General features: G+C 40.7%; 4 protein-coding genes across 6 annotated transcripts; 1 reads left to right on the top strand and 3 right to left on the bottom strand.

Moving 5' to 3' along the window:
- Positions 1-312: 312 nt before the first annotated feature.
- On the bottom strand, positions 313-9,467 carry mlpha (melanophilin a). Of its 2 annotated transcripts, XM_077599810.1 has the most exons (16): positions 9,439-9,467; positions 8,896-9,023; positions 6,655-6,876; positions 6,455-6,567; positions 5,773-5,817; positions 5,297-5,352; positions 5,118-5,207; positions 4,070-4,172; positions 3,802-3,992; positions 3,456-3,536; positions 3,089-3,310; positions 2,290-2,460; positions 1,602-1,763; positions 1,480-1,536; positions 1,339-1,384; positions 313-1,251 (listed from the first exon to the last, which is right to left on the bottom strand). In XM_077599810.1, exons 2-16 carry the CDS (start codon positions 9,003-9,005, stop codon positions 1,208-1,210), a joined length of 1,713 nt encoding a protein of 570 aa, XP_077455936.1. In that variant the 5' UTR covers positions 9,006-9,023; positions 9,439-9,467; the 3' UTR covers positions 313-1,207. The 2 variants fall into 2 exon arrangements, with proteins under 2 accessions (XP_077455936.1, XP_077455937.1); XM_077599811.1 differs by lacking the exon at positions 2,290-2,460.
- A 1,623-nt stretch (positions 9,468-11,090) lies between these two features.
- On the bottom strand, positions 11,091-13,653 carry LOC144078082 (CD59 glycoprotein-like). The gene is made up of 5 exons (XM_077606283.1): positions 13,590-13,653; positions 13,365-13,438; positions 13,077-13,178; positions 12,148-12,221; positions 11,091-12,082 (listed from the first exon to the last, which is right to left on the bottom strand). Exons 2-5 carry the CDS (start codon positions 13,417-13,419, stop codon positions 11,960-11,962), a joined length of 354 nt encoding a protein of 117 aa, XP_077462409.1. The 5' UTR covers positions 13,420-13,438; positions 13,590-13,653; the 3' UTR covers positions 11,091-11,959.
- A 148-nt stretch (positions 13,654-13,801) lies between these two features.
- On the bottom strand, positions 13,802-24,395 carry zdbf2 (zinc finger, DBF-type containing 2). Of its 2 annotated transcripts, XM_077606274.1 has the most exons (11): positions 24,270-24,395; positions 22,860-22,956; positions 22,520-22,680; positions 21,905-22,394; positions 20,909-21,025; positions 20,525-20,817; positions 19,992-20,133; positions 19,549-19,860; positions 16,990-17,098; positions 16,059-16,184; positions 13,802-14,377 (listed from the first exon to the last, which is right to left on the bottom strand). In XM_077606274.1, the coding sequence occupies exons 2-9, from the start codon at positions 22,953-22,955 to the stop codon at positions 17,057-17,059; spliced, it is 1,653 nt and encodes a 550-aa protein (XP_077462400.1). In that variant the 5' UTR covers position 22,956; positions 24,270-24,395; the 3' UTR covers positions 13,802-14,377; positions 16,059-16,184; positions 16,990-17,056. The 2 variants fall into 2 exon arrangements, with proteins under 2 accessions (XP_077462400.1, XP_077462395.1); XM_077606269.1 differs by lacking the exons at positions 13,802-14,377; positions 16,059-16,184; positions 16,990-17,098 and having other exon boundaries at positions 19,010-19,860.
- Positions 14,234-18,922, top strand: dytn (dystrotelin). The gene is made up of 15 exons (XM_077606293.1): positions 14,234-14,449; positions 14,679-14,705; positions 14,856-14,942; positions 15,055-15,259; positions 15,420-15,505; positions 15,576-15,655; positions 15,720-15,791; positions 16,051-16,214; positions 16,793-16,904; positions 17,003-17,130; positions 17,273-17,405; positions 17,560-17,612; positions 17,699-17,840; positions 18,070-18,493; positions 18,679-18,922. Exons 1-15 carry the CDS (start codon positions 14,383-14,385, stop codon positions 18,795-18,797), a joined length of 1,899 nt encoding a protein of 632 aa, XP_077462419.1. The 5' UTR covers positions 14,234-14,382; the 3' UTR covers positions 18,798-18,922.
- Positions 24,396-24,460: the final 65 nt, after the last annotated feature.

Below are 24,460 nucleotides of genomic sequence, written 5' to 3'. Positions count from 1 at the left end.
CAAACTGACTTCAGGTTTTAATCCGTGACTGTGACTCAAATCATGACCTGGTCTCTTGAAACTCTTGTTGCTCTTATTTGGTCCCTCTTGTGTTCTTTTTGACAATGAAAGGTGTTGGAAGGAATTGCTGTATTAACAGCTAGCACTTTTTTTTACTACTGTCAAAAGGATAAGTTTGCAGTTTTTTTAAATCACATTTTTTCACATAACTTGTACTTGTACCGCTGTAATTCACAAAAATTGACACAAGATCCAGCACAGGTTGTAAGCAGTTTATTCTAAACGTGATTGTCAGTGTGACACATTAAAAATATTTAAATCATTTTTTGGTGTGCTTTTTTTTTGTTTTGCAGACTATCTAGAGAAATTAGTTCTAATTGGGATTACATTAGGTTGCGTTTGAGGCTATCCGAGCAGGTGATTTTATCATATATAAGCAATCATTCACACACACATTCACAACTCGTAAAGTCTTTGTTCATGTTTGGGGAATATGAAGGGAAAGGCGAAGCTTGCAAACAAATATTATGACAATTACAAAATGCAGAATTCCACCGATTTGCTGATATTCTCAGTGCTTATATAAAGTTGCAATAACATTATCAATTTTGCACGGTGGATAAAAATAAAGTAGGTTTGAATACTGTCATATCACCTGTCTATACTGAACATGTATTAGTCTACCATTTGTGCTCAAATATAAATAAGCGTGATAACCTTGCCACATAAAGTACAGTACATAATATTAATAAACCCGTCCTTGTTGCATTAGCTTTCCAAAAGCAACATTGTTAAATTCAAAATGTGTAATCCTTCTTTTTTCTGTTTAGTTTGATATTCAAACTTCAACTAGGAATGGAAGCTTGACAATGTGAAACTTCAAGGCTCATTTTGAAATAATCTGCCATACAGTAACAGGAAGGCGTTTGTGTACGTGCATCAGATTAGCCAAAAGCTTTTATGTTGTGAGTTGGGTACTCATATATATGCAAATCTATCTCCGCAATAAAATGAAATAGTAAGATGAATACGCTTGGATCTTTCTGGAACTTATTTTGAACATTCAAAATATTGAATGATTCCATTTGTTGTATTACATGAGGTTAATAGTGTATAAGATTTTCATTGTTTCATTTCAATTATTTCCTCAAATAGACTTAAAAGGAAACGCAAAGAAACCCAAACTGAGCAGAAGAAAATTTCTGGTTCAAGAGATGTTGGATTTCCACGCACCTCCATTTCGTTCAGATTCTGTGGAGAGAGAAAAAATATTTTACTTAAAAAAATATATGGATATTACAATGGCCATTAAATTGTTTTTTAAAAAAAATGCCTAACTGGGAATTTGCTCTTGACTGGACTTCTTCCTCTGTGATCCAGAGACCTAAAACCAAAGAAATGTGTTTTGTTTTTACTAACGATAGTAATTACAAGATGACGTGACAAAGCAGGAAAGGAAATATTTCATGTATTGAGCACCTTTTTCTTCGATCCAACGGCTCTCATAGCTGCAATCTTACTTTCGATATCAGAGACCTGCAGGGCAATGAGAGTAATTTAAAAAAAATATTGGAATTGTTTGACTTGTGTGGCCCTCTTACCTCGCTTTCAGCACTCTGCACCCTGGCGGCAGTGAACGCCACCACGTCTTCCAGCTCGGACAACTCTGAGTCTGTCGTCCCGCCGAAGCGATTTTTGGCACTTTGTTCGAGTCGCCGCAGTTTTGTTTCCAGCTCGTACGACTGCCCGCTGGCAATGTACACCTGTGACACACAGGCAACCACTTCCTATCAATACTGGCTTTTTATTCCCCATCATTACACACCAGAAAAGAAAAGAAAATCCATGTTTTTTTTAAATTATTTCAGCCAGGATGCATATGTTAAAGGTGTTGTCCTCCCTTTGAATAGTCTGTTTTAGTTTCTGAAAACTACTATACTAAACAACTGCTTCATAGTGAAAGGAACGTTTTTTGTTTGTTTTTGTTTTTTTAAGGCAGCAATTATTTAGATTTTGATTGTCGGGATTTTTGCATTCATCAATGTGTCCATTGGGCAAGAACAAGACACACCTACGCGGAGATGTACTAAATGAGTACTACTTGCATTCATTTTATAGTCAATTCTTCTTCTTATTTTACTTTATCATTTATTCCAGAGTTGTTATGTTTGTCATATGGTCGTCATTTTAAAAACAAAGAAGCTTAGTTTCCCCTTTACACACATAGAGGTTAAGAAGGAGAGGTGGAGGTAGGGGGATAACATGCAAATTGATTTGCTAGAGGCTTACATTTTCCTCAAGTTGCCTGAACGCCTCATCGGCTTGTTTAGCATCGGTCCCTAACATGTTGGTTCTGTCGAGCGGCTCTGACAGGCCGAATTCAACCATCGCGTTTTCGGTGGCATTAATGGTTCTCAGGGCCTCAGTGGTGAGGTCACAGAGGGCGGCGGCGGTCGATCTCTGAAATTCACGTAGAGGGACAGATGTTAGCAGGGCAACACCAAACCTGCACACTAGCTAGCTTGAACGCAACACTAATTTAGTCATTTGATCGGGATTCCTTTCGGCAAACTGGAACCATTGCTCCGTTTCAAAGTAGCTTCGAGTATGCTCCTCAAAAGCAGTCATTTGCGTTTCTTGTATTATAGAAATAAAAATCATCATTTTTGATTGATTTGGACGCCATGAATCATATTATGAGTCGAATTAATGGTGTTTGTTTTAAATGAATACACTTTTGTTATGGCTGATAGAGAAGTAGTAGTACAAAATAAAATTGACCACACTAAAATGGTGAACTAATACTATAGACTGATCACTAACACTCATTTGTTAATTTAATGAGCAGTGAAGTGAAAAGTGAAGCTCATTTTGAAAAGCCAACAGAAGTTAATTTGACAGACTCTTGACATTTTAGAAAATATTGTGTTAGGAAAACGTTGTTATAGGGACAAGCGAAAGCAAATAGAAACAAACTGACACATAGAAAGCTTGATGATTGACAAGTTCAGGGCGTCTTGGAAACATCCAATTAGTATGTGTTTCTTGTCTCATCCCGCCTGAATAGACGGAGCATAACCCCACCTACCTTCTGTGCTTCGCTCGGCACGTCTTCACTGGATGAGCTCAGATTCTTCAAAGAGTCCAGAGTGGCCGCTGCCTTGCCGCCACTTTTGATCCTCCCTCCTGTGAAGGTCTTCTTTTCAGCCTCGTCATCTGACGACTGCCTTTTATTTCCTAGGTTCCCCGCCAGCTCGCTCAACTTCTTCATGAGTTTCTCTTCCTCGTTCAGTCCCGACGAACCGGACGCCTGTCGGACAGCGGGTCGGCAAAGACCACAGGATCAATATGCAAGACAAGGCTTGCGACACATCATTAGGAAAACACGAATGGAAAAAAATAAACAAGACAAGATAAACAATTTCCACAAAGAAATGCTGCTTTTTCTTGCTCACCTTGTCAGCAGGTGACATCTTCTCCTCCAATCGATTCAGCAAACCCTCAATGGCACACATGCGTTTGTTCAACTCATTTATCTGCAGTCAGAAAGAAAATTACAATGCAGACATCGCGGGAAAAAAGGTTTCTATTTTTAGCTACTCTTAATGAAATATCAAAGATGCTTTTGTAGTTTGAGCTCTGGTCTCCATCTATCAGTGGCCCCGACAACCGATCTCCATGGCAACCCAGTAGATCGGCCAGCAAATGAGATTGTTCTATCTCAAATTATGACACTAAAAGTGCCACAAAAGCCTGGATCAGCTCCACCCGCCATCATAAGCATCAAGATGATAGCCTTACTGGAGGGGCTTGGCCCAGGTTCTCCTGTGATGAGGCCCGGCTGTTGCGGCGGCGATGGGGCGGTGGCTGGTACATGGGTTGAAACCTCTGACACTCCTCCTCATCCGATGTGTCAATGTACTGCTGGCGAGCCATCGAGCTTATCTTGGACAAAGATCGAGTTCGGACCATCCGATTGTCACCGTAATCATCTAGAGGCAAAATCCGCCATTAGATAAAACTGGAAAACCTTTCTACTATGGAAGTGTATGTTTGAGTTTGTCTGCACCATTTCTCATCGCGTAACGGTCCAGACTTCTCCTACGATTCATTCGCTGTTGGTTCATGTCAAATTCTATGTCATTTCTGTACGCCCGTTCCTCTTGGATTTGCTGGGATATTGACAGAGAAACATAAACTTGTTGTGTTGGTTACTGAGATTAACTGGATTTAGCTAGCAATAATTAAAAAAAAACGATTGATGTCTACCGCCAATCCGCCATTAATCACATCTCTTGGTGACCATTTTCAGGTTTTTCAACTACATTTTTTGCTACAATTTTCTCATCTCATCTCATTGTCTGAAACGCTTTATCCTCATTAGGGTCGCGGGGGTGCTGGAGCCAATCCCAGCTGTCTCCGGGCCAGAGGCGGTGGCCAGCCAATCGCAGGGCACAAGGAGACAAAGGACAACGATTCACACTCTCACCCATACCTAGAGGAAATTTTGAGTGTCCAATCAGCCTACCATGCATGTTTTTGGAATGTGGGAGGAAACCGGAGTATCCGGAGGAAACCCACGCAGGCCCGGAAGAACATGCAAACTCCACAAAGATGGACATGACCTGGATTTGAACCCAGGACCCCAGAGCTGTGAGGCCGACGCGCTAACCACTCGCTCCACCGGGCTGCCCTCCTACGATTTTGTTAACATGTATTTCTTATAACTGCAAAAACAAACAGTAGAAAAATGTGTCTATCAATTTACACACGCTCTTTTAGTAGTGTCATGGCTACAATCCCGTTGCCAACATCATGTGACCTAACCTGGAAAACAGGATGGGTTAATGACATAATAATTTGAACATTTTAGCAAGAATGAGTTCAAACCACATTGTCATTAACCACAAAGGCACACACTGGCTGCCTGCTAACCTGTTTTTAAGGTTTGTTCACTGGCAATGCAGTTTGGCAGTAGCAAAATGTGTATGCTATGTAGAAGTTTTACAGTTGCATTATTTTGGCTTCTTATTTCATGACCAGGTTAATAAGAATATTTTGTTTTGATCAATGGCAGCACATACAGCAGATGTTACTGTAACATGTTTTTGTACTACCTGCACTGATGGACGCCGAGAAGAGGGGAAGTAATCCTCTGGATCAAAGTCAAATGGATGAACTGAGAGCAGACGTTTGTTTTTACGCATCTGAAAGACAATTTGTGTTTGGGAAAGAAAAGAAAAAGAGCATTTTGTATATAAATATTTATATTTTTTTTAATCCATTTTGGTTTTACCGTTCTATATCGTTGTGCATCAACTTCTTGATCGTCCTCGTTAGCATTGTAGTAGTCTGCAACATAAAATTATTTAAGTTTTAGTTAAGGTTAAGTTTTTTATTACATAGCCAATGAAATGAGACTATGTTTCATAATATATCATTTTTCGAATGATGTTTTTTTTTTCTTCGATATACCATTGCAGAGATTAAACATTTTTGTGCAAGTCCTGTTTCCTCCTTATTATCATGGTGCAAACGGTACTCTGCGTTTTTATGAACCACACCCATTTCACATAAGCGGGGGCCTTGTAAAATCATTTTTCATCTTCTCAGTATGAGTACTATGTAAACTAACATACTGCTCCATAATGAAAAGAGGCAAATGTTTATTTCCAGAGGTTTTTTTTTGTGTGTGAGTGCAAAGTTAACAATATGCATTTTGCATCTGTTCATTTGACCATTAGAATTTTACATAAGCATTTTAAGACTCACTGTTGCGGACATCGGGCATGCTCTGAGTGTCATCATCACGTCCACCTGTCACAAGGAGTAGTCTGTTACTTGTCCATATAAGATGCTTGGAATACATTTATTCGTTGACCAGCAAAACGACTGTTGCATAAAAAAAAAGATTCTGTTCTAACTTCAAAAATATATATTATTTCATTAAACAACAAGGACATCTACTTGTACTATCAAAATGGGTTGTTGTGCTATAAGTACGTGTACTTGCATGTACATGTACTAATACTACACATTTGGAAAGACTACCTGTATGTGTACTTGTCTGTATTTATACTAGAAGCAAGTGCACTTGCACTACAAAGATGTGTATATTTGTACTACAGTAGTAAATTAAAATAGGTATCTATTGGAGAACACACGGGCTTCTGTGTCCTGACAGCAACTAGGCAGTTTGTGTGAGCACTTGCAAATAGTGAAAAATATTTCCGCAGTAGTCCCCCATTTTTTGCAGTGTAGCGGAAAACCCCCGAAAAACGGGGGGAATACTGTAAAACAAACACCACACTGAATGCTGCTCACCCTCATTTGAGTCACAAGTGTGTCGTCTCCCTCCCATCTGACTATTAAGGGAGTGTTTTGAGTTACAAGTGTGGCCACAAACCCAATTACCGCAACTGTTTTGTTCAATTTGCATCTCCTCTGCACTCACCATCTCCATTCAGCCTCTTGTAGAGTGACCTCATGACCTTTGCGCTGCCAAAGCGCTTAAAACGGTTGCGGATGTTGTCATGGTACCACCCCAGGGTGCCGATCTTCAGAACCCTTGAGGAGCAATTCGTTCATTGTATTTGCAGCATTCAATAAAGGTAAAAATGATCTTCGCGATACTAGAAGCGACGCGTGGCTCACCTGGTCATTCGGCAGTTGTCGCACACCCAGCCGTGCTCCTTCTTGTTGTAGCGGCTGCATGACTTGCAGATGAACATTTGGCAGTCCAGGCACTGACGCTTGCTATTCACCAGGAACTTGAAGGGTTGCAAACAACGGATACACAAGGAGTCGGCCAAGTTGTTCTGTGCCCCCAGCAGCTCACGCTTATTGTCCTCTTTCTCGATGGAGTCCTTCAATTTGCTGTCAAATAATTGCAGCTTTATTGTTTATTTGCTGCAAGATTTTGTACAACAATATTCCAACGCATCAACAAGGGCTGGCTCTAGAGGTGACTGTGTAGTTCCCTTTATTGTTTATTTACTGCAAGATTTTGTACAAAAAAATTCCAACACGTCAACAAGGGCTGGCTCTAGAGGTGACTGTGTAGTTCCCTTTATTGTTTGTTCACTTTATTTACTACAAGATTTTGTACAAAAAAATCCAATGCATCAACAAGGGCTGGCTCTAGAGGTGACTGTGTAGTTCTCTTTATTGTTTATTTACTTTATTTACTGCAAAATTTTGCACACAAAAAAATTCCAACGCATCAACAAGGGCTGGCTCTAGAGGTGACTATGTAATTCCCTTCAAAAAGAGTGCTTTCAGGCAAAGCACCTTTTCTGTCCGCGCCGCACATACCTGGAACTTAATTAACACATGTGAACTCCCGTCTCTGAACCTCTTCCCCAATCATCTTAAAGCCTGTCTGTTAGACGAACAAAATTGCGATCGCAACGCTGTCTAAAATTGTGCTACGTGTGTGTGTATGTGTCTAGTGCGTGTCATTCTTTATCTACACAATGGACTAAAGATGGAAATTAGCCGGCAGCTACAATCTTTAATATTTGTATACATATGTTCATTAACATGAATATAAATACCATGTTCATTAAGATGTGTTGTCCCTTATCAAATCAATCAATCAAATTCGTTTGGTGTGCTGTTTTAATGTGTTTCCTCACATGAATAAGTGGGCACACACTTTTTCTCAGAAAAACACATGACCACCTCATTTGATCAAGAAGTGAATTAGTTTCTGCAATTGTGCATGGACTGAAAACTGTGTGCCAAAAGAAATGTGTAGATAAAGCATTAAAACTGTTTGTCGCCATTTAAATTTTCTGTGGCATTATAAAAAACAGGACTTAGCCTTTGGGTCTAACATGACTGGAGGGAAGGGCATACAATTAGTGTCACATTTAGTTTCATCTGCAGGCTAAATGACAAATGCGGTTGTGTTGTAAGGCGAGTGAACCACTACCTCATCAGGCAACGTGTGTTGTATTTAGTAAAATGAATTTCCCTCAAGCGTGGACATTTGGAAAATCACAATGGCAAGCGTGGAACTGTAGCCGCTGCCCCTCCCTCGGCCGAGAGGAGCGCTGATTGGCTTGCGACCACTCAAGCCTTTTGAATGGATAAATTTTCTCATTTTAAATGCACTACGAGGATGTACATGTGTAATATACTAGAACCTAGTATATGTGACTAGTAACTAGGTAATCTAGTTTCCCCTTTTAAGCAAGGCACACCAAGTCAGTTACATCTGGAAGCTTGATTTTTTTTGTCTACATAGCCACTTGAAAATGGATTGAACCAATGATCGATACTATATAGTATTCTCAACTCACCAGTCTTAGATCTGAACATGACTAAAAAACAACAACTGAGTGTCTGACACAGAGTATATCAGTCACGGGAATATAATTGTGCTAGTGATAATCTAATTGTGGCCTCAAAAATCAAGTTATGTTTGTGATGATAGCAATTTTGAATAGAATGATGAAATTGCAGACAAGTAGCATTTTCTTATGAGAGTTCACCTACAGTCGCTCATATAAATCTCCATATTGTGTGAGTATGCGTGTATTTGAGTCGGCTGTGGAGTCATAAGAGAGTCTTTGTGGCCTCTCCGTGTGACTCTGTCATGATGTTTTGCAGCTTTCACGCTCACATTCCTTGACTCTGCATGAGAACATCTCACATCAATTAAGTTCAAAAGAACTTTGACAACTCGATTGTAAAATCAAGACTAAAACACGAAACCATTTTTTTGTCTAGCCTCGACCCACCCTTGTGTGAATATGCATTTGTAATTCAGTTTTGTTCATTGTCACCATAAGATAGAGAATTATTTTTTTAGCTCAATTCTAATGTTCATTTCATCAATTATAATCATAGTAGATCATTCCTGGCTTCAAGATTGACAAGAAAACCCACCCTAGTCGATCTTCCTCATTCTTCCGGAGGTTAAAGTCACGTTGGATCACCTCCCAGACATGTTTTGCTTCATCGTCGGTCAGACGAGACAAATCCAATTTCTGTTCCATGATGAGGTCACTTCTTTACTGATGAAGTAATAAAGAAATAAAAAAATAAAATATCTCCGCTTCAGTCAGTTTAAAAAATCTGAAAATTATCCCATAGCAAAATGCCGGTTTAATCAATAGCATTGTATTTGAAATGTTGCTTAAAGTAGTAAGTAAAAATCCCAAGTTTTCATTCTTAAGGATCGACAGAATAGCAATCATGTGTGATTAAAAAAAATCCATGAAGGACAGCAAAATTCATTTAAAACGTTAAAGAAAAGATTCTAACACTTTCTAAATGGGTTTATCAGTTAACATTTTAAGACTCATTTAAAAGACCGACAAAACTCAAAGTCTACAAAAGGAGCAAATTGTCAAAAATGCAAAGTTATTTTTTAAAGTTTAAACTTAAGGATTTGGTTAAAGCAAATAGGAGAGAGAAGAGGAAACTCACCTCAGTGCAGCTGCTGCTGAATCATCCAGTGCTCAACTAAGAAGGTCATCTTATCACATGTTCACATCCTCCTGACATCATCAGGATTACCCTCACAATAAATACTTTGTTTGCTGAATGAGAACATGAGACTTTCAGGTATCTGCTAAAGTCCATTAAAAATAAATAAATAAATAAAAACTACTATATGACCAATCGGACATTCATCTACGTATATATTTTGCAAATCCTTTAGTCAGTGTTTAATGGAATCATTCTTTTTTTAGACGCTTATAAAGCAATGCTCATGCGTGATTTTACCATTTCTTCACAACACATGGGAACATTGTCTTGATACCATAAAAGTCTCACATGGACACAAGCTTGCTAACTATTGGCTATTTAAAAGCTCTTAAAACTTTTCCAGCCTTTCTGGATTTGTTCTGTTTTGGAACTAGTCTTACTGGTAAGAGCACCAGTACAGTATTCCCCTCTTTCCCACGTATTTTTTGCGTTTTCGCAGTTTTTCCGCCATTGTTCGCTGTGCACCGCAAAATCTGCGAAAACGTCGTAATTGGTGGCTAGGCTGACAAGTGTTCACCACGTCGGTCTCACAGTTCTGGGATGGAGGGTTCGATCCCAGGTCGGTCCCCACTGTGTGGAATTTGCATGTTATATCCGGGATTGTGTGGATTTTTTCCCACAAAACCATGCATAGTTGAACACTCTAAATTGCCCCTAGCTATAAGTGTAAGCATGAATGGTTGTCCGTCTCCTTCTGCCCTGCAATTGGCTGGCCATAGATTCAGGGTGACACCTGCCCGGTGGTGTAGTTAGCAGGGCTAGGCTCCAGCACCCCCTTTGGGCAGATAAGTGGTTCAGAAAATGAATTAATGAATCATTATTTTACATTTCTATCCATACTTTGACCTAAAATAAGAGCAGCGTGAGAGTACTGACTGTTACCATTGATATGTGACATGGGCGACTAAGGCAACCTACTGGCACACTAGTTTGAATGCGCCAATCGTGCCTCGCCCCACAGCTGACTGCTTTAGTCCATCAACTTTTCCCGCGGCACACCCCATGTGATGCAAAGCTTAGCGGCGACGCGCTGTTAGTTGACTGGCTAAGCGTCGCGAAAACGACATCAGCAGCAACAGAGAGGGTCACTGTGCTTTTGTATTTTCAATTGAACACTGTATGTTTGGAAGGTATATTTCTTGTCCTCCCTAAGTCAATGCATTTGATTGGAGAACCCAACAGTATTTATTTTTGTTCAATTGCAATTAGAATTTTAAAGGTTAGCTTCATCATGAGAATGAGAAAATCTTTTTTTTTTTCCAAAAGTACAGAAAATGACTAACATAATGCACCAGGATTAATCCTGGTGGATGGGATGAAACCCAGATTTGATCCAAAACCCTGGTATTTCAACCCACACTTGTTCTTTAAGATTTAAATCCAGATTTGCGAATCCAGTTATGCCTTTAATCCAGATTCGCGCCAGAAATAATAAATCAGTTTGCTGTCGCCCCAATTGATTTGTATTTTGTCATAAGTAGATGCTTCAACAATATGATTATACCAAGTTTCCCAGTAGGGGGAGAAAACACACGAGTGGCTTTGTATCAAGTTGTGCATTTTTTTTTTTTTTAGAATTCAAGTAGGGTGACAAATGATTTCTATATACTGCTGCAGATTTATTTTGTTCACCTTAGTTATGAAGGAAAATTACAACATTCCAACAGTAAACATTTAAGAACAGGTGTCAAACGTAAGCTAAATTGAAAATGTGTCTTAATTTTTCAAAACTAGCCTCAAATTGATAACCAAATGAAGGTCATTGATGAAACATGTTCAAGCAATTATTCCCACATAAAACATATTAGGTAAAAATTGAGACAGGACAATAGTTGCACAGTATGAACAAACGTAGCACAGCTCAGCTTCTGGCTCAAATGGTAACGCAGTACAAACGCAACTTCCTGCGGCATTAAACAGCCTAATAAGCCAGCATTATATATTTGACAATATAATAAACTGTTACACTTTTATGCATCACTTCCTTAAAAGGAAATTATTAAAGCTGCACTTTCCTAAAAAGAAAAATCAAGCTGTTCTTTCAAAAATCAGTCTGTTTACACAAAGGAAAAGCAATTTGGTTTCTTATCTTTCTATGACCTAAAAACCATATCGCACGGTGATTTTGATGTAGTTACATATATACATAGATATATATATGTGCGTGTGTGCGTTCAAAGTTAAAGTGCCTACTCTCCGTCCTGTATTCATGTAAATTCACTAGTGGTATGTTACTAATCGACAGTACGTCCGTGAAACAAATCCTGACATGCTATTTTTTTGGGTCAGTGTTTAACATTAATGACACAGCTTTATATAAAATATACTAATTGGGACCATATTAAAATTCTGCAAATATCCGTGAGATTTTACGCCACAAAGTCACCTGTCCGACCAATAACCAGCTCCGCGTTGGCACCAATGGCAGAAGCTGGGATCAGTCATCAAATAGGTGGTTTTAGTGGGTCACCCACCACGTGGCGGCAACTGATGCTAGAACACCAATCAGGGAGCTCGCTACTGCAGAATGGGCGGAGTTACACAAATCGGAGTTGCAGCACTTGAACGTAAAACTGGAGACCTAGGAAGAAAAAGATCAATTCTTTCAGAAAATGTGCTTTTTACTCCAATAACTTAGTGTTTTACCTGTGGAAACATCTGTCCCAGTCGGCTGTACTCGCAGTCTGAATACTTGAGGCACTGGCGGAAGGTCATCCCACCTAAAAAATAAAAACAAAAATAACATTTCCCAAAGAACCGGGGGAAACTCTCATCAAACGGTACATTATTAAACAAAATTATATTCTATTTAGTCTTGAAGAATTACCAGGACATTTGCTAACATTTGCTTTTAAATCTTACTTTGTCGAAATCACCTTGCTTCTAGATCAATGTACTTTTAGGGCGGAAAAAATAGGGAAACAGCAATATGGAGAAATGTAACTTGCGAGCATCAATGAAAACATGAATATTATAGAGAGGCAGGATATTCACCTTCCATGATCAAAAGAATAGAAGCAAAAGAACGGTTCATTGCGTTTTTAAGTTTCTTAAAACCAACCAGCTAATATAATAAAAAACAGATATTTGACTTGTAGGTTCACCTTTCTTAACAAAGCACCTGTTGATAGTTTATTAAATTTTTGGGGGGTTCTTAGTGCAATATGATCATAATACAGGTTTAGACAAAAAAAAACTTTGTTCCCAGATGTCTCATTTGACAGTAAAAAATAGTTACTCGAGTCTGTACTTTTACTGAAGTAAAAGAGTCAGAAGTCGACTTTTACCAAGCAATTTTTGTTTGTCTGCTTGTTACTGCGTCAACAAAAGCAATGATTGTTCGCACTTTTTTTTAACATGGAGTCCTAAAAATCAAGTAATTATACAATTTGGGTGCCAACATTTGAAAGCAAAAGTGTCATGGCAGAACACCAGAGGAATTTATGTGCAACAACAGGTATCAGCTGCTGGGAAATCGGAATTGGCAATAAAACACAATGGCTGCTAATGAAAATCTACACTCAAGAGCAAATGCAACATGAAAATAATTTTTAAAATTGTCATAAGAACAGCACCTCTTTCAGTGAGCGTCAGACAGGCGTCGTCATAGCTACAGTCTCGTTGTTTGGAGCAACTGGCTGTGTAATCTTTACAGCTGTAACAGCGAATTGCTGAGCCTGAAACATAATTATCAAACATTTTACAGCATGAGTGATCAGAAAAAAAAAAACAATACATACAATGCAAAAATAGGAGTATTTTTGTACCTGGAGGTGTTTTTTTTTTGCAACCCATCACTCATCACTAAACGGTATAATTTAAAAATGCATCGATACAATCAAAAAACGGAAGATGTAACATACCAAGTCTCAGCAGAGTGAAGCAGCTTAGCAGAAAGATGCTAACAGAGAACTTCATGTTCACCTCAGCTCAAATTCTGGAATGACAAATACATTATGTAGTACTATACATACAGATAATATTCCAGTATTTTATCTTTGCTAATCCTTTCTGTAAAAAAAAGACATAAAAAAATATTGACACATTTTCTACTGTAAATATTGTATGTTCATATGTAAAGTCCTCACCCAAAAGCCGAACTTGAACGATGCCAAGTCATTCGCTAACTGACCCAAAGTGTAAGTGGCTGAAAAATTAGGCGGTCATAGCCGACCTGCTGGGAGGAGCTTGTGAGTGCGGCTTGGATTGGTTGAAAAAACAAAAGTCAGCAGATATTCATTGGTGAACAAACTTTGTATTATCAATTTGTCAGTTTTGTCTGTAAATTTGTCTCTAATTAGTTTTTATTCTCTTTCTCCATTGAAAAATTCTTCTTCATCATGCTGCACAGAACCAAAATAATCAAGAAAACTGAAACATTTTATTTAAGCTTGTAGCAGAATGGACACAACAACAACAACAACAGTGGCCCCTTCCTAGCACCACCATCCCTGTCCTTAGCACATCTGTTAACAAGTGTGAAGGTGCAAGACAGCTGAAGCCCTTTGGCATTCCCCCGCATATTGATAAACGTAGCCTAGTTGCCGTGCTACCGAGTTAAAGAACATGGAGCCGGAGTCGGGATCAGAGTGGCACCATGCTGACCTTGTAACAAGGTCATTGATCTATGGAGAAGAAAAGTTGGTGTGTGTCATGGTGCCACGAGACAAAGAAAGCACAGAAGAAGAGACAAATGGTCAGTGTGACCCGAGACAACGGTCAGCAGCGCCAACACAAACAATGATGCTACAGAGTGACACAGATTGTTTGCTTGGGCTACAAACCTGATTTAGATACCCACATATAGTACCCTCCAATGATGACAGAGCCTTTCCCGGCTGCCCATTGGTCCACCTGCACAACAGGTGAGCAGTAGCTGTGATGACAAATGAAACCAGAATTCCATTCATTATTCAACAGCTTCAGCACAAAGCCAAGAAGGCTGCAGGTGAGTTCCTGCTCAAACATTGAAGACATTGTAAGAAACATTTTTTTAACTATAAAGGCACCTATTTTGGACTTGAAAGGTAATTAACTATCATTACTATTAATCTACGGATGAATCAATCATAATTGTTATGATGTTGCTGTAATTGTAACACAACGCGGTGTGCTTTTCTGACAAATAGAAACATTATCCTGGCTTAATGTGACATTGTTTTGTCATTTATCGGTAGAGCCGCCTATTATGGATGCTAGTCTGAGTAAGTTATTTTTATTTCTTGATCCTTTTTAGTAATGTTCCCATACAATTTGACTATTTTGAACAGCGAATACTATAGTAGTGATTTGATTTCCTTATTTTGTTCATCCTGAACATCTTTCGTTACACATTGTGAATTTCCGGTTTCAAGTTTTAGGCCTGGAGGACTTCAACAAAATTCGCCCTCCTGCCTACAGGGTGGCCATGAAGCTGGAAAGTCTACAGAGCATCTATCGCAGTCAGTGTGTTCAATCTGTTCTTTTATACTCCTTGGTTTGATGCTTGCCAAATGCCTGCTGAATCTAAGCCAACTGTTGATTTAAGAAGTGCATTCTTCATTGTGCTTCCAGTGGACATTGTGTTAGTTCACCACATTGAGGCCGCCCTTGAGCTGGGGCGCAGAGCCAAGAAACAGCAGGATTCCGTACTAAGTGAGGACCAAGTGACTGGGCGCTTGGACAAGATGTTCAGGATAGCATGTCCAGAATGGCCAGATAATTTCACTCTGGAGACGTCCGAGAAATTGTCCAGTCTTATATTCAGGATGTTTGATAGGTGAAAACTCTTTAACAAATTGATTTTGGAGGGTGTCCAAAAATGAAGTCACTTTTCACAACATAGAACATCAGTTCTTGCAAAAAAGCCAACGATTGTGGAAGTGTTTGGGGGAGTGTATTGATTTTTTTTGGTTTAGCATTGAGTTTGTGTTTTTCAGGGATCAGTTGGGTCAAATAAGGGTGGTTTCCCTCTATATTGCTCTTACGTGTTTATCATCTGAAAATCTGCTGCTTAAATATGGAGGTGAGAAAAAAAAACATTTTTACATCCTTTTTATGAAGTGCATTTGCTAAAATGGGTCACTTTGTCTCAGCCCTAGTGTGTGCAGTGGCAAGTTCTTCTGGTTCCATCACTAGGGCTTCTCTCAGATCTCTATTGGAGGATGTCAGCCAGGTAAAGCGTAATTTTTTTTGTCCTTTCATAGCCTTTTTGTCTGAGTCTTGTAAGGAATGTTCAGGTTCCTGCAGTCATCCAAGAGACCGAGGTGTTTGGTGACGTTGAAGACGCAGTCAAGTCTTGTTTTCGTGGGGTGAGAAAACTATTACGTACAGTTATCGTGTTGGAGTTTTTTTTTTAAATCTGACATCAGTTCGTGTGTTGTTTATACGTATTACATTTAAAAAAAAAAAAAAGCTCAAGTGGAATGGGCCACAGATTTGGTCCGTAAAAAATAAATTTTGGCATTTACTTTTATTAAGTTGCTTTTCGTTTGCAGTAAAACAACACTGTGGTGGAAGGCAAATGTTTTGGGGTGTGGCCATGGTACATATTGCAGAAAATATTCACAGGTGCTTACCTCCACCGTAAGCAGGGAACATGTGACATCATGGTTGCAGAGCGAGCCTCGTCCGTTGCTATGGCTACGCGTGATGCATCGTCTGGTCGTAAGTCAGAAGGTTGTTCACGCTGTCCGCTGTCATATCTGCAAGACATTTCCCATAAATGGACTTAGGTGAGAACAGTAATGTATTGCCTATTTATAAATTGAATTACAACATGTCATTGAAACCTATTCTCTGATATTCACTGAAAAAACTGTATGTCAGAGAGGAGACACTGGAACGTTAGCATGGTTTGATGGTAGCATTGCATTAGTATTTGGAATCAAATCATCTGTCATGAATCTTGAAGAGTGATTACCTAAAATACATTTGAAATGATTGTTTCGGATTCGGGTTGAGTGGTTATCGCGTCGGCCTCACAGTCGGGGACCTGGGTTCAAATCCAGGTCGGTCCACCAGTGTGAAGTTTGCATGTTCTCCCCGGGCCTGTGTGGGTTTTCTCCGGGTACTCCAGTTTCCTCCCAAATTCCAAAGACATGCATGGTAGACTGATTGGACACTCTAAATTGCCCTTAAGTATGAGTGTGAGCGTGAATGGTTGTTTGTCTCCTTGTGCCTTGCGATTGGCTGGCAACCAATTCAGGGTGTCCCCCACGTCTGGCCCGATGATTCATAATTTGTCAGTTTAGTCAGTGTGCAACAGCAACTCATTGTGAATTGATGACCTGGTGTGTGTGAGTGTGCTCAGGTATCGCTGTGTGAAGTGTCTGAAGGTCCATGTGTGTCAGAGTTGCTTCCTATCGGAGCAACGCACACGCAAACACAAGAGTCACCACCCGGTTATTGAGTTCTGTACACCGGTAAGAAACAACAAGTTGAGAGACAGGGACGTGCGCATGATACGTAAGGTTAGACAAAAAGTTGGTGAGTTAAGGCAATACTAACCTCTCCCCCTCAGCCCACCTGGCGGGAGTCTTTCTCCTCATTTTTCCAGAGTGCTCGTCATTCCCTGTTACCACGACGACATACTCAGAAAGGAGAAAGTCGTAAGGGTCTATCAAGGGAGGAGGCAAAAGATAGTCAGAGGTTAGACGGGTTTCACTATTATCTATCCACCATTTTTGTAACAGTTGCCATCACTGTCATGGGTGAACTTGAGTTGATCCCATCTTGAGAGCATTGAAAATGGATATTTAAAATAAAATCCAGATACAAACTCCTTTCTCAGCAGTGCACGTTTGAAGACCAATCGCAAAGGTGGGAGTACCAACCCTACCGAATGCGTTTCCTATGACTCCTCCATGCAACTTAAGCCCTCGTCATCAAAATCCCTACAGACTGATGAGACGCTGGTGGAACAGGTTAGTACTGAATACCTCAACAATTATCGTCTTAATGCACGGTGTGTCAAAATGTAGAGGTTTTTCAGCTGAAACAAAAAGGTTTTCTGAACCGCTTAACCTCACAAGGGTCGCGGAAGGGTTAATGTGTGTTGATGTTGTTTTGTGTTTGAAGTTGAAGGTGTCCACTTTGGTTGCTGAAGTCAGGGACCTTCAAAGAGAAAAAAGGTCAGGAAAATAAACCCAATATTAAAATTCCAATTAGAAGGCCAGAGATGTTTGTATCGTGATTGTCAATTGGTTCTTTAATAAAGGCAACTGGAAGATCAACTGGAGGTATGGCGTCTCACTTTGCAGTCAGAACAGGGAAAGCTTAATGAACGGTGTGCAGAGATGGAGGTTACCATGGAAACGGTCAGAGAACACAATTTGACTCTGCAGGCGACTCTCACTCAGGTACAAGCCACAGTCATAGCTCAAGAAGCCCAATAATTTGATGATTTTAGTTGGTTGTTGTTGAAGCAGAGATACTACATCAAACAAACAGGTCAATGACAAATTGCTCAGTGGATATGGCATAAAACAAAAAATAGTATAGTCAGTCAGTTTGAGTCTTATGAATACCAAGTGGAGTCCTCAAACTTTGCTCCTGCCAACTTAACCATGATACATTGCCATTATTCAGACCCTGAACAAGCTGGAGTTCCGCCAACGTGCCAATGAAAAGACGCAACACCTGAATGAGATAGAAAACGAGGAAAATACGAAAAAAGAAAATGTGACACCAATTTCTGACGTGGAGACATGCACGGATGAAAATCTAAAGATTGAAGAAGAACTTGTGTCAATGACAGATGCCGAGTGGAGCGAGAGTGAGCAAACTCCGCCCCCAACAATTGACCAGGACGTCGATTGGTCACAGGACATCTGCTATGACATAGTAGACTGTGCAGCTAAGGGCCTTCCAGCAATGCAGCAAGAGGAGGTGGACATATGTATGGCTGATGAACAGAATCATGGAACTAATAGTCCACAAGAATTGCTACAGCAGACTATGGAACAACTGCTGTCTGTCTTAGCTACACACATTAGGAAGGATACACAAACAGGTAAAACTGAGTATAAACAATACATTTTCACAAGGAACTGTCATAAAAGTCAAAAGGGAAGCTGTCAGATATGTGAATATTCTATTGATGTTGAGTGACAAAGTATTATAGTCAAATTAATACAAGACTGTAATATAGCACCACATTGCGTGACAAGATGTTTTTATTTTTTTCAACTACTATAGGTGGCAACGAGGAGTTGCCTCTTATTGATGCTGCTGAACAGATTGGAGACTCTTTACTTTACCTTGTGGATGCTGTGAGACAAGTCCCGAGAGAAAGTGGGATTTATGCAACAGTATAATTTTGTGTCATAATGGTTTAAATATTTATGTGCATATCCATTGTCTGACATCAGCAGTGTCAAAGATATTCCTTCTATATTTCTATCTATCCTTCCATGAATAAAGAAATGTACTTTAAAAAGTCCTCTGGTTTACATTTTTTTCTATTAAACTCTGAGGCCTTTCTTGTGTTGACAAAATGCTGTTGTGTCAAATAATTGAGTGGCCCAAAAACATTTTTCATTTTTATTTTCAAATTGTGTTGGGGTTGTGACAAATGTCCTATTTTGGAGTCTTTTCACAGGCCCGTCTTCTCTGAGACCTGTTTCGCCGGAGAACTGGCTTTGAAGGGGATACGGGTACGGGGTGCCTTTGACGAAGTCCACCTCTCCTTGGTGGCGGAGTTGTTGTCTGAACTCTAATGGTCTTCTTTGGGGTCTTACGCCCATTTCCGCCACCTATTCTTGCCTGCCCTGTCCTGGTTCGGCGCATCAGACGAGAGCGTTCTTGTTTTTGAGTCTGCGCAGAGGCTAAGCTGGGAGTGTTTTTCAGCCTCTGGCTTTTGACCTGGGGAGAATCAGAACCGCCCTCCCCGGACCACCTCTCAGTGTTCAGGTCTGGACTCAGGCTTCGAAACAATTGGCGTACACATGATGGTAAAGGGTTAGAAGAGGTGGCGCTTTTGCAAACCTTGAAGCCTTTTGGTGGGTTCTTTATTATGCGATTGCTGCGTGGGTCATAGAAGCGCACGGGAAATTGTTTGTATTTTACCTTTAGCCTGTGAAAGTCAGGCGGACGTTGCTTTTTTCTGCTGCGTTTGGGCGTGGGGCTTGCGGTTGATGTGTTAGTGGTAGGAGGAAAGGTAGGTGAGCAGAGAAGGTAGACCAAAGAGGTGCTGGACTGCAGTGGTGTGATGATGGGGGAATATGAGGGCGGGAGGCGCGACCACCGCGCCTCAGGTGTCTTTGACACTTCGTCACCAGCGACTGGAGGGTCGCTGGTGGCCGTGACATCTGCGGCTGATTGACAGACAGTCGGGACGACCAAGCGGACAGTCTGAGTTGCGTGACTCACTTTGACCACCTGGGGAAAAAACTGTATAATTTCAGTAAGCAATACTTTACAGTAATCCCTCAAATAAGACATGGCCGCGATAATCGAAAAATCGCGAAGTAGGGTAGCGAAGTAGATACCTCTCTCTCTCTCTCACTCACCTGACACCTGGATGCCATCCTGAAGTCTCGCCTTCTTGGGACTTCTGCCTCGTCGTGGTGGTCCAGTAAAGGGAAAACACCAATGTCCGACTCTTCCGCTGTGTGACCAGCTTCATTTCCATTTTTGCTCTTGATGCTATATCTAATTGGTAATTGCAAGATCAAAATGTTTAGCGAGTAAACAATCCATATGTAATCTTATTGTATAAAATCTCATATCATTTTATGAACTGCTTTATCCTCATTAGGATCGCGGGGGTGCTGGAGCCTATCCCAGCTGACTCCAGCTTAGAGGCGGGGGACACCCTGAATCGGTGGCCAGCCGATTGCAGGGCACAAGGAGACAAAGGACAACCGTGCACACTGACACCCATACCTAGGGGCAATTTAGAGTGTCCAATCAGCCTACCATGCATGTCTTTGGAATGTGGGAGGAAACCGGAGTACCCGGAGGAAACCCACGCAGGCCCGGGGAGAACATGCAAACTCCACACAGATGGAAAATAAGGTATTTCAAAAAAAGGTTACACGACCTGGAGAAAGATTCGGTGTCAAAGTAGCAGACAAAACGACCTTGTCTGAACTGTCGGACTAGATCATCAACCCTCTTTTCGTCTTCCTCTTCAATCTGGGACCACGTCTTTCCTCTGAAGGACTCTGGACAATTCTTTGGCACAACCCAGTAAGCCTTTTGAGCCTGCTGCTTACTGTGGAGAGCAGATTCCAGCTGGTGCGAGTACACTTGGTCCGTCAGATCCACTTGAACATCAGTCAGGTGGCTGAAATCCCTCAGCTGCGTCTGGACTGGTGGGATGCAGGAGTCTAGCTGGGAACACATTCTTCAAATCTTACGCATTGTGCAAACATATGCTGTAAAATGGATTTGCACCCAGTTAACAGTTCCATTTTCTATTTACCTGCCCAGGTGAGTCCCAGTCACTTTGAAGGGAGTTATTTAGACTGAAGTGAAAGCTGCCTGTCTCTTCGAGTGGAGAGGAAGTGAATGTGTCGCCATGACAACATTTTCGGATTACCTGGAGGCCGACACAAACACGAGCACGTACAATATTTATAAGAAGTTCAAGAGAAAAAGAAAAGCATCGTAGTGTATTATATAAAGTGCACCAGTCATTAAGCAAATCAGAATGTTGCCCTCCTTCAGCAATTTGGGTTCTAAATATTCCAGAGTATTGAAAATTGGACTTTCTTCATGGGAATTAAATGAATGTCAACCTTTTATAGCGCATGCATTTCTACAAAATGCTCAAAATGCTCTAACAGTTCACTGAAGAATATTAAAAGCTCAACTCAAACATTTTAGGTGGTTTTGGAGTGTTAAAAGAGTATTTTCCAATAAAATATGACAACAATTTTTGTCTAATATTTGGAGGGGGCGAAATTACTCTCATTTATTTAAGTGAGAAAAGATGATTAGAATCGAGATTCTGCGGAGGGCGGCTCACAGAAGGAAGTCAAATCATCTTTCAAGGGGCTTTTGTATTGTCAACTCTTGCATCCCCATGATGTTTTTCACAGAACGTCGCCCCTAACCTTGTACTCAGCCCAAGGCCAAGATTTGAATCAAAGTATTGCTCTGGTGCCATCTTGTGACATCTTGTTGAATTGAAGTGAAGCACAAGGAGATGGACAAGCATTCATTCCTTCAGGGGCAATTTAGAGTGATCAATTAGCCTACCCTGCATGTTTTTGGAATGTGGTTTGAAAGTAGAGTACCCAGAGAAAACCAACGCAAATCCAGGGAGAACATGCAAACTCCACAGAGTGAGGACCCAACTGGGATGGAACCCTCAACCCAAGGAACTGAGGCCGACGTTGTTGGTTAATTTCCCGGTGACCCTGTTTTACCCACTCTTCTATCCTGTGGAAGTGCACTCAAAAACATTTTGACTAACCTCCTCAATGGTTTGGTCCACAAGATCTCTATGTGGCGCTGAGAAGATCTCCTCTTTAAAAGCTGCCCGCCGCTCCCTTTGCCAGCTTTGCCAAGGCTGTGGCGCAGAGAGAGGGAGGGGGCAAGCACTCGGATGTGGATTCTCCGGGGAGGTCCGAGACAAGTTTATTTTCCTCCTATCCGTTTTCCTGTGTGCCTTTCGGCTTACGTGCGGGGTGGCTTCATGTGTCTTCGGAATTTTGCGTCCGAAGTCAAAGGTTCCTGCTTCCACCGGCTTGTTTGCTTGTTTACTTGGCCCTTCTGATAGTCTGTTTTCTAACTGTTTACGGGGGCCTGGATCGTCGCCTTGCTTGGTGGACGCATTGTTTGAACTGGGAAGATGCTCGCGTGTCCTCAGGGATAAGTTGTCGATGCCAGAGGAACAGCCTTGATCCAGTTCCTCTCTTGGCAAAAGAGGAGTGGAGATAGATGGGAGGTCTGCATGAGATGGTCTAGGAACCCAAACATGCAAACCTTGAATTACTTAAACATCCTCCAAAAAAGAAATGTTTTGGAAAACTAATTTTAAAAAAACCTCTTAACAACCTGAAGATACCTTGTTTTTAGAACTCATTACCTTGGGTCATTGTAGCAGTCCGGATGATGCAATAGAACGTCTTGTAGGAATCTCTCCAACAGAGTTCCTTTGGCTTGACTGCTATCAGCAAAGGAACAACTGTTGGAGCCCTTGACGGTTGACGCTTGAACACAATCCAAGTGTCTAAGACTTGACAGGTGCTACAATAATAACAAATGAGTAATCATAAAAGTCTGAAGACGTTAAACATTTCTCTTAAATGATATTGTCACATACGACTGTTTGGGCACTTTTCCTTGCAACTGTGTAGAATGTTTTGTTCGAGCCAGATTGTAAAATGGAATGGGAAAATTGCCCAAATGACAAGAGATCTCTTCACCTGATCTAGGTCCCTGTAGTGGACTCGGCAGAAGGAGCAGTAACCTTGTCCGCATGATGTGCCTCTTGATGGTCCTGGCTGAGACTCCGCCCACATCCTGCAATAAAATATTCTGGTTTGTGAAGATGTGTTCTTATTTTCCTAATTTTGGAATATATTGTCCACTGTAGCAGCTCATGGAGCCAGATAGTGTGCAACATATTTCAGGCTCTCTAATGTCCCGCTACAGATTTTTGGACTACCAATTCGATTCTTTTACGTGTTTTGCCGACATGGTTTGATACCTAATGGTGTACTAAAAAAAACAGATACGGGAATATATCGTTGTGGGCCTGTTGACAATACATGCTCTTTTATTATCATTTTTTTCTTAGACAGAAGTCCCACACAAGGAGGATTTGCCTCGTGGTTTCATTCACAAAAGCCAAAAAGTGTAACGATGCTGAAAACAGACATGAATGAATACTGGGTTCGACTGTCCAATATTTTATTTTAAAAAAAATCTAGAGATATCGGGTGCTGATACAGATTATGAACATCGGAGCGTAACAAAACTTTTTGCACAGCCTGATCTCCTGACCATTATCCCATGATCCAACTATCATGTCACAATTATACCATTGCTAATGATGATTTAAAGACCCAGAGGCTCCTATTTTATCCCTTATGATCAAGTGTGCTTTGATTGGATAACACCAAATGGGTAGGAAAGAACAAGGTAAAGCCATGCATCCATCATTTTAAAATAATCAAATATGCCATTGCCCAGGTCAGGCACCACTTAATTTTTATTAATTGGCAGTAGCTTTTGAGTGTGTGGAATTCATGTTGGTTAGTTCTGTTTCAAGACTTATTTAATGCACTCATAAGCATTACCATCATAGATTTTTGCTGCATTCCAATACATATGGTGTGTTTTATTAAGGCGATGGAAGAGTGATTGTTTAAAGGATTTTTTAAGCAACTTTGGCTCATTCACTGCCATTGACAGACGTCCAAACCAAAGGAATTGGGAGGGACTGGTTGCAATCGAGCGGTGAGTCACTGCTGATCTTCCCAAGTCCAAACGAATTAGGCATCTATCGCCATCATGGCAACCAATGACTTAAGCGGATCGCGGTTCGAAAAAGTTTGGCAAGCTGTGGACTACACCACGAAAATGTCACCGTCACTGTGTATCTTGACAGCAGCTTGGCATTTCGGGACGCTCACGAAATAAAGTATTTTCTTGCTTTCTTTCAAACTCTTGATTTATCTGGTTTCGGACGAGCGGTAGCTTTGAATAGTCACGTGACCTGGAAAATTCGCGTTACGCCTTTTAAGTCGGTCATTTGCACTACAAGTTGCATCGCATAAATGCTACTTAAAAGGCTTCAGCTCGTAGAATACCAATGAAAGCACTTTGCTTACCTGTTTAACTTTCAGACGGAATGAAATCATATTCCGAGGCGCGCTTTTGGCTTGCGTTAAATTTCCGCTCAGCTTCTTCTTCGGCAAGTGAGAAATTTTACGACTTGTGCATTACGCCACTTAAAGGCCAAACCGAGAAATGCAAGAAACCAACTTGAAAATCGCCACACCGGAGTAGCAACACTCATAAA

The sequence above is a fragment of the Stigmatopora argus genome, chromosome 1 (genome assembly GCF_051989625.1).
Source record: "Stigmatopora argus isolate UIUO_Sarg chromosome 1, RoL_Sarg_1.0, whole genome shotgun sequence".
NCBI lineage: Eukaryota > Metazoa > Chordata > Actinopteri > Syngnathiformes > Syngnathidae > Stigmatopora > Stigmatopora argus.
This window is presented reverse-complemented; position numbering and strand designations above follow the sequence as displayed.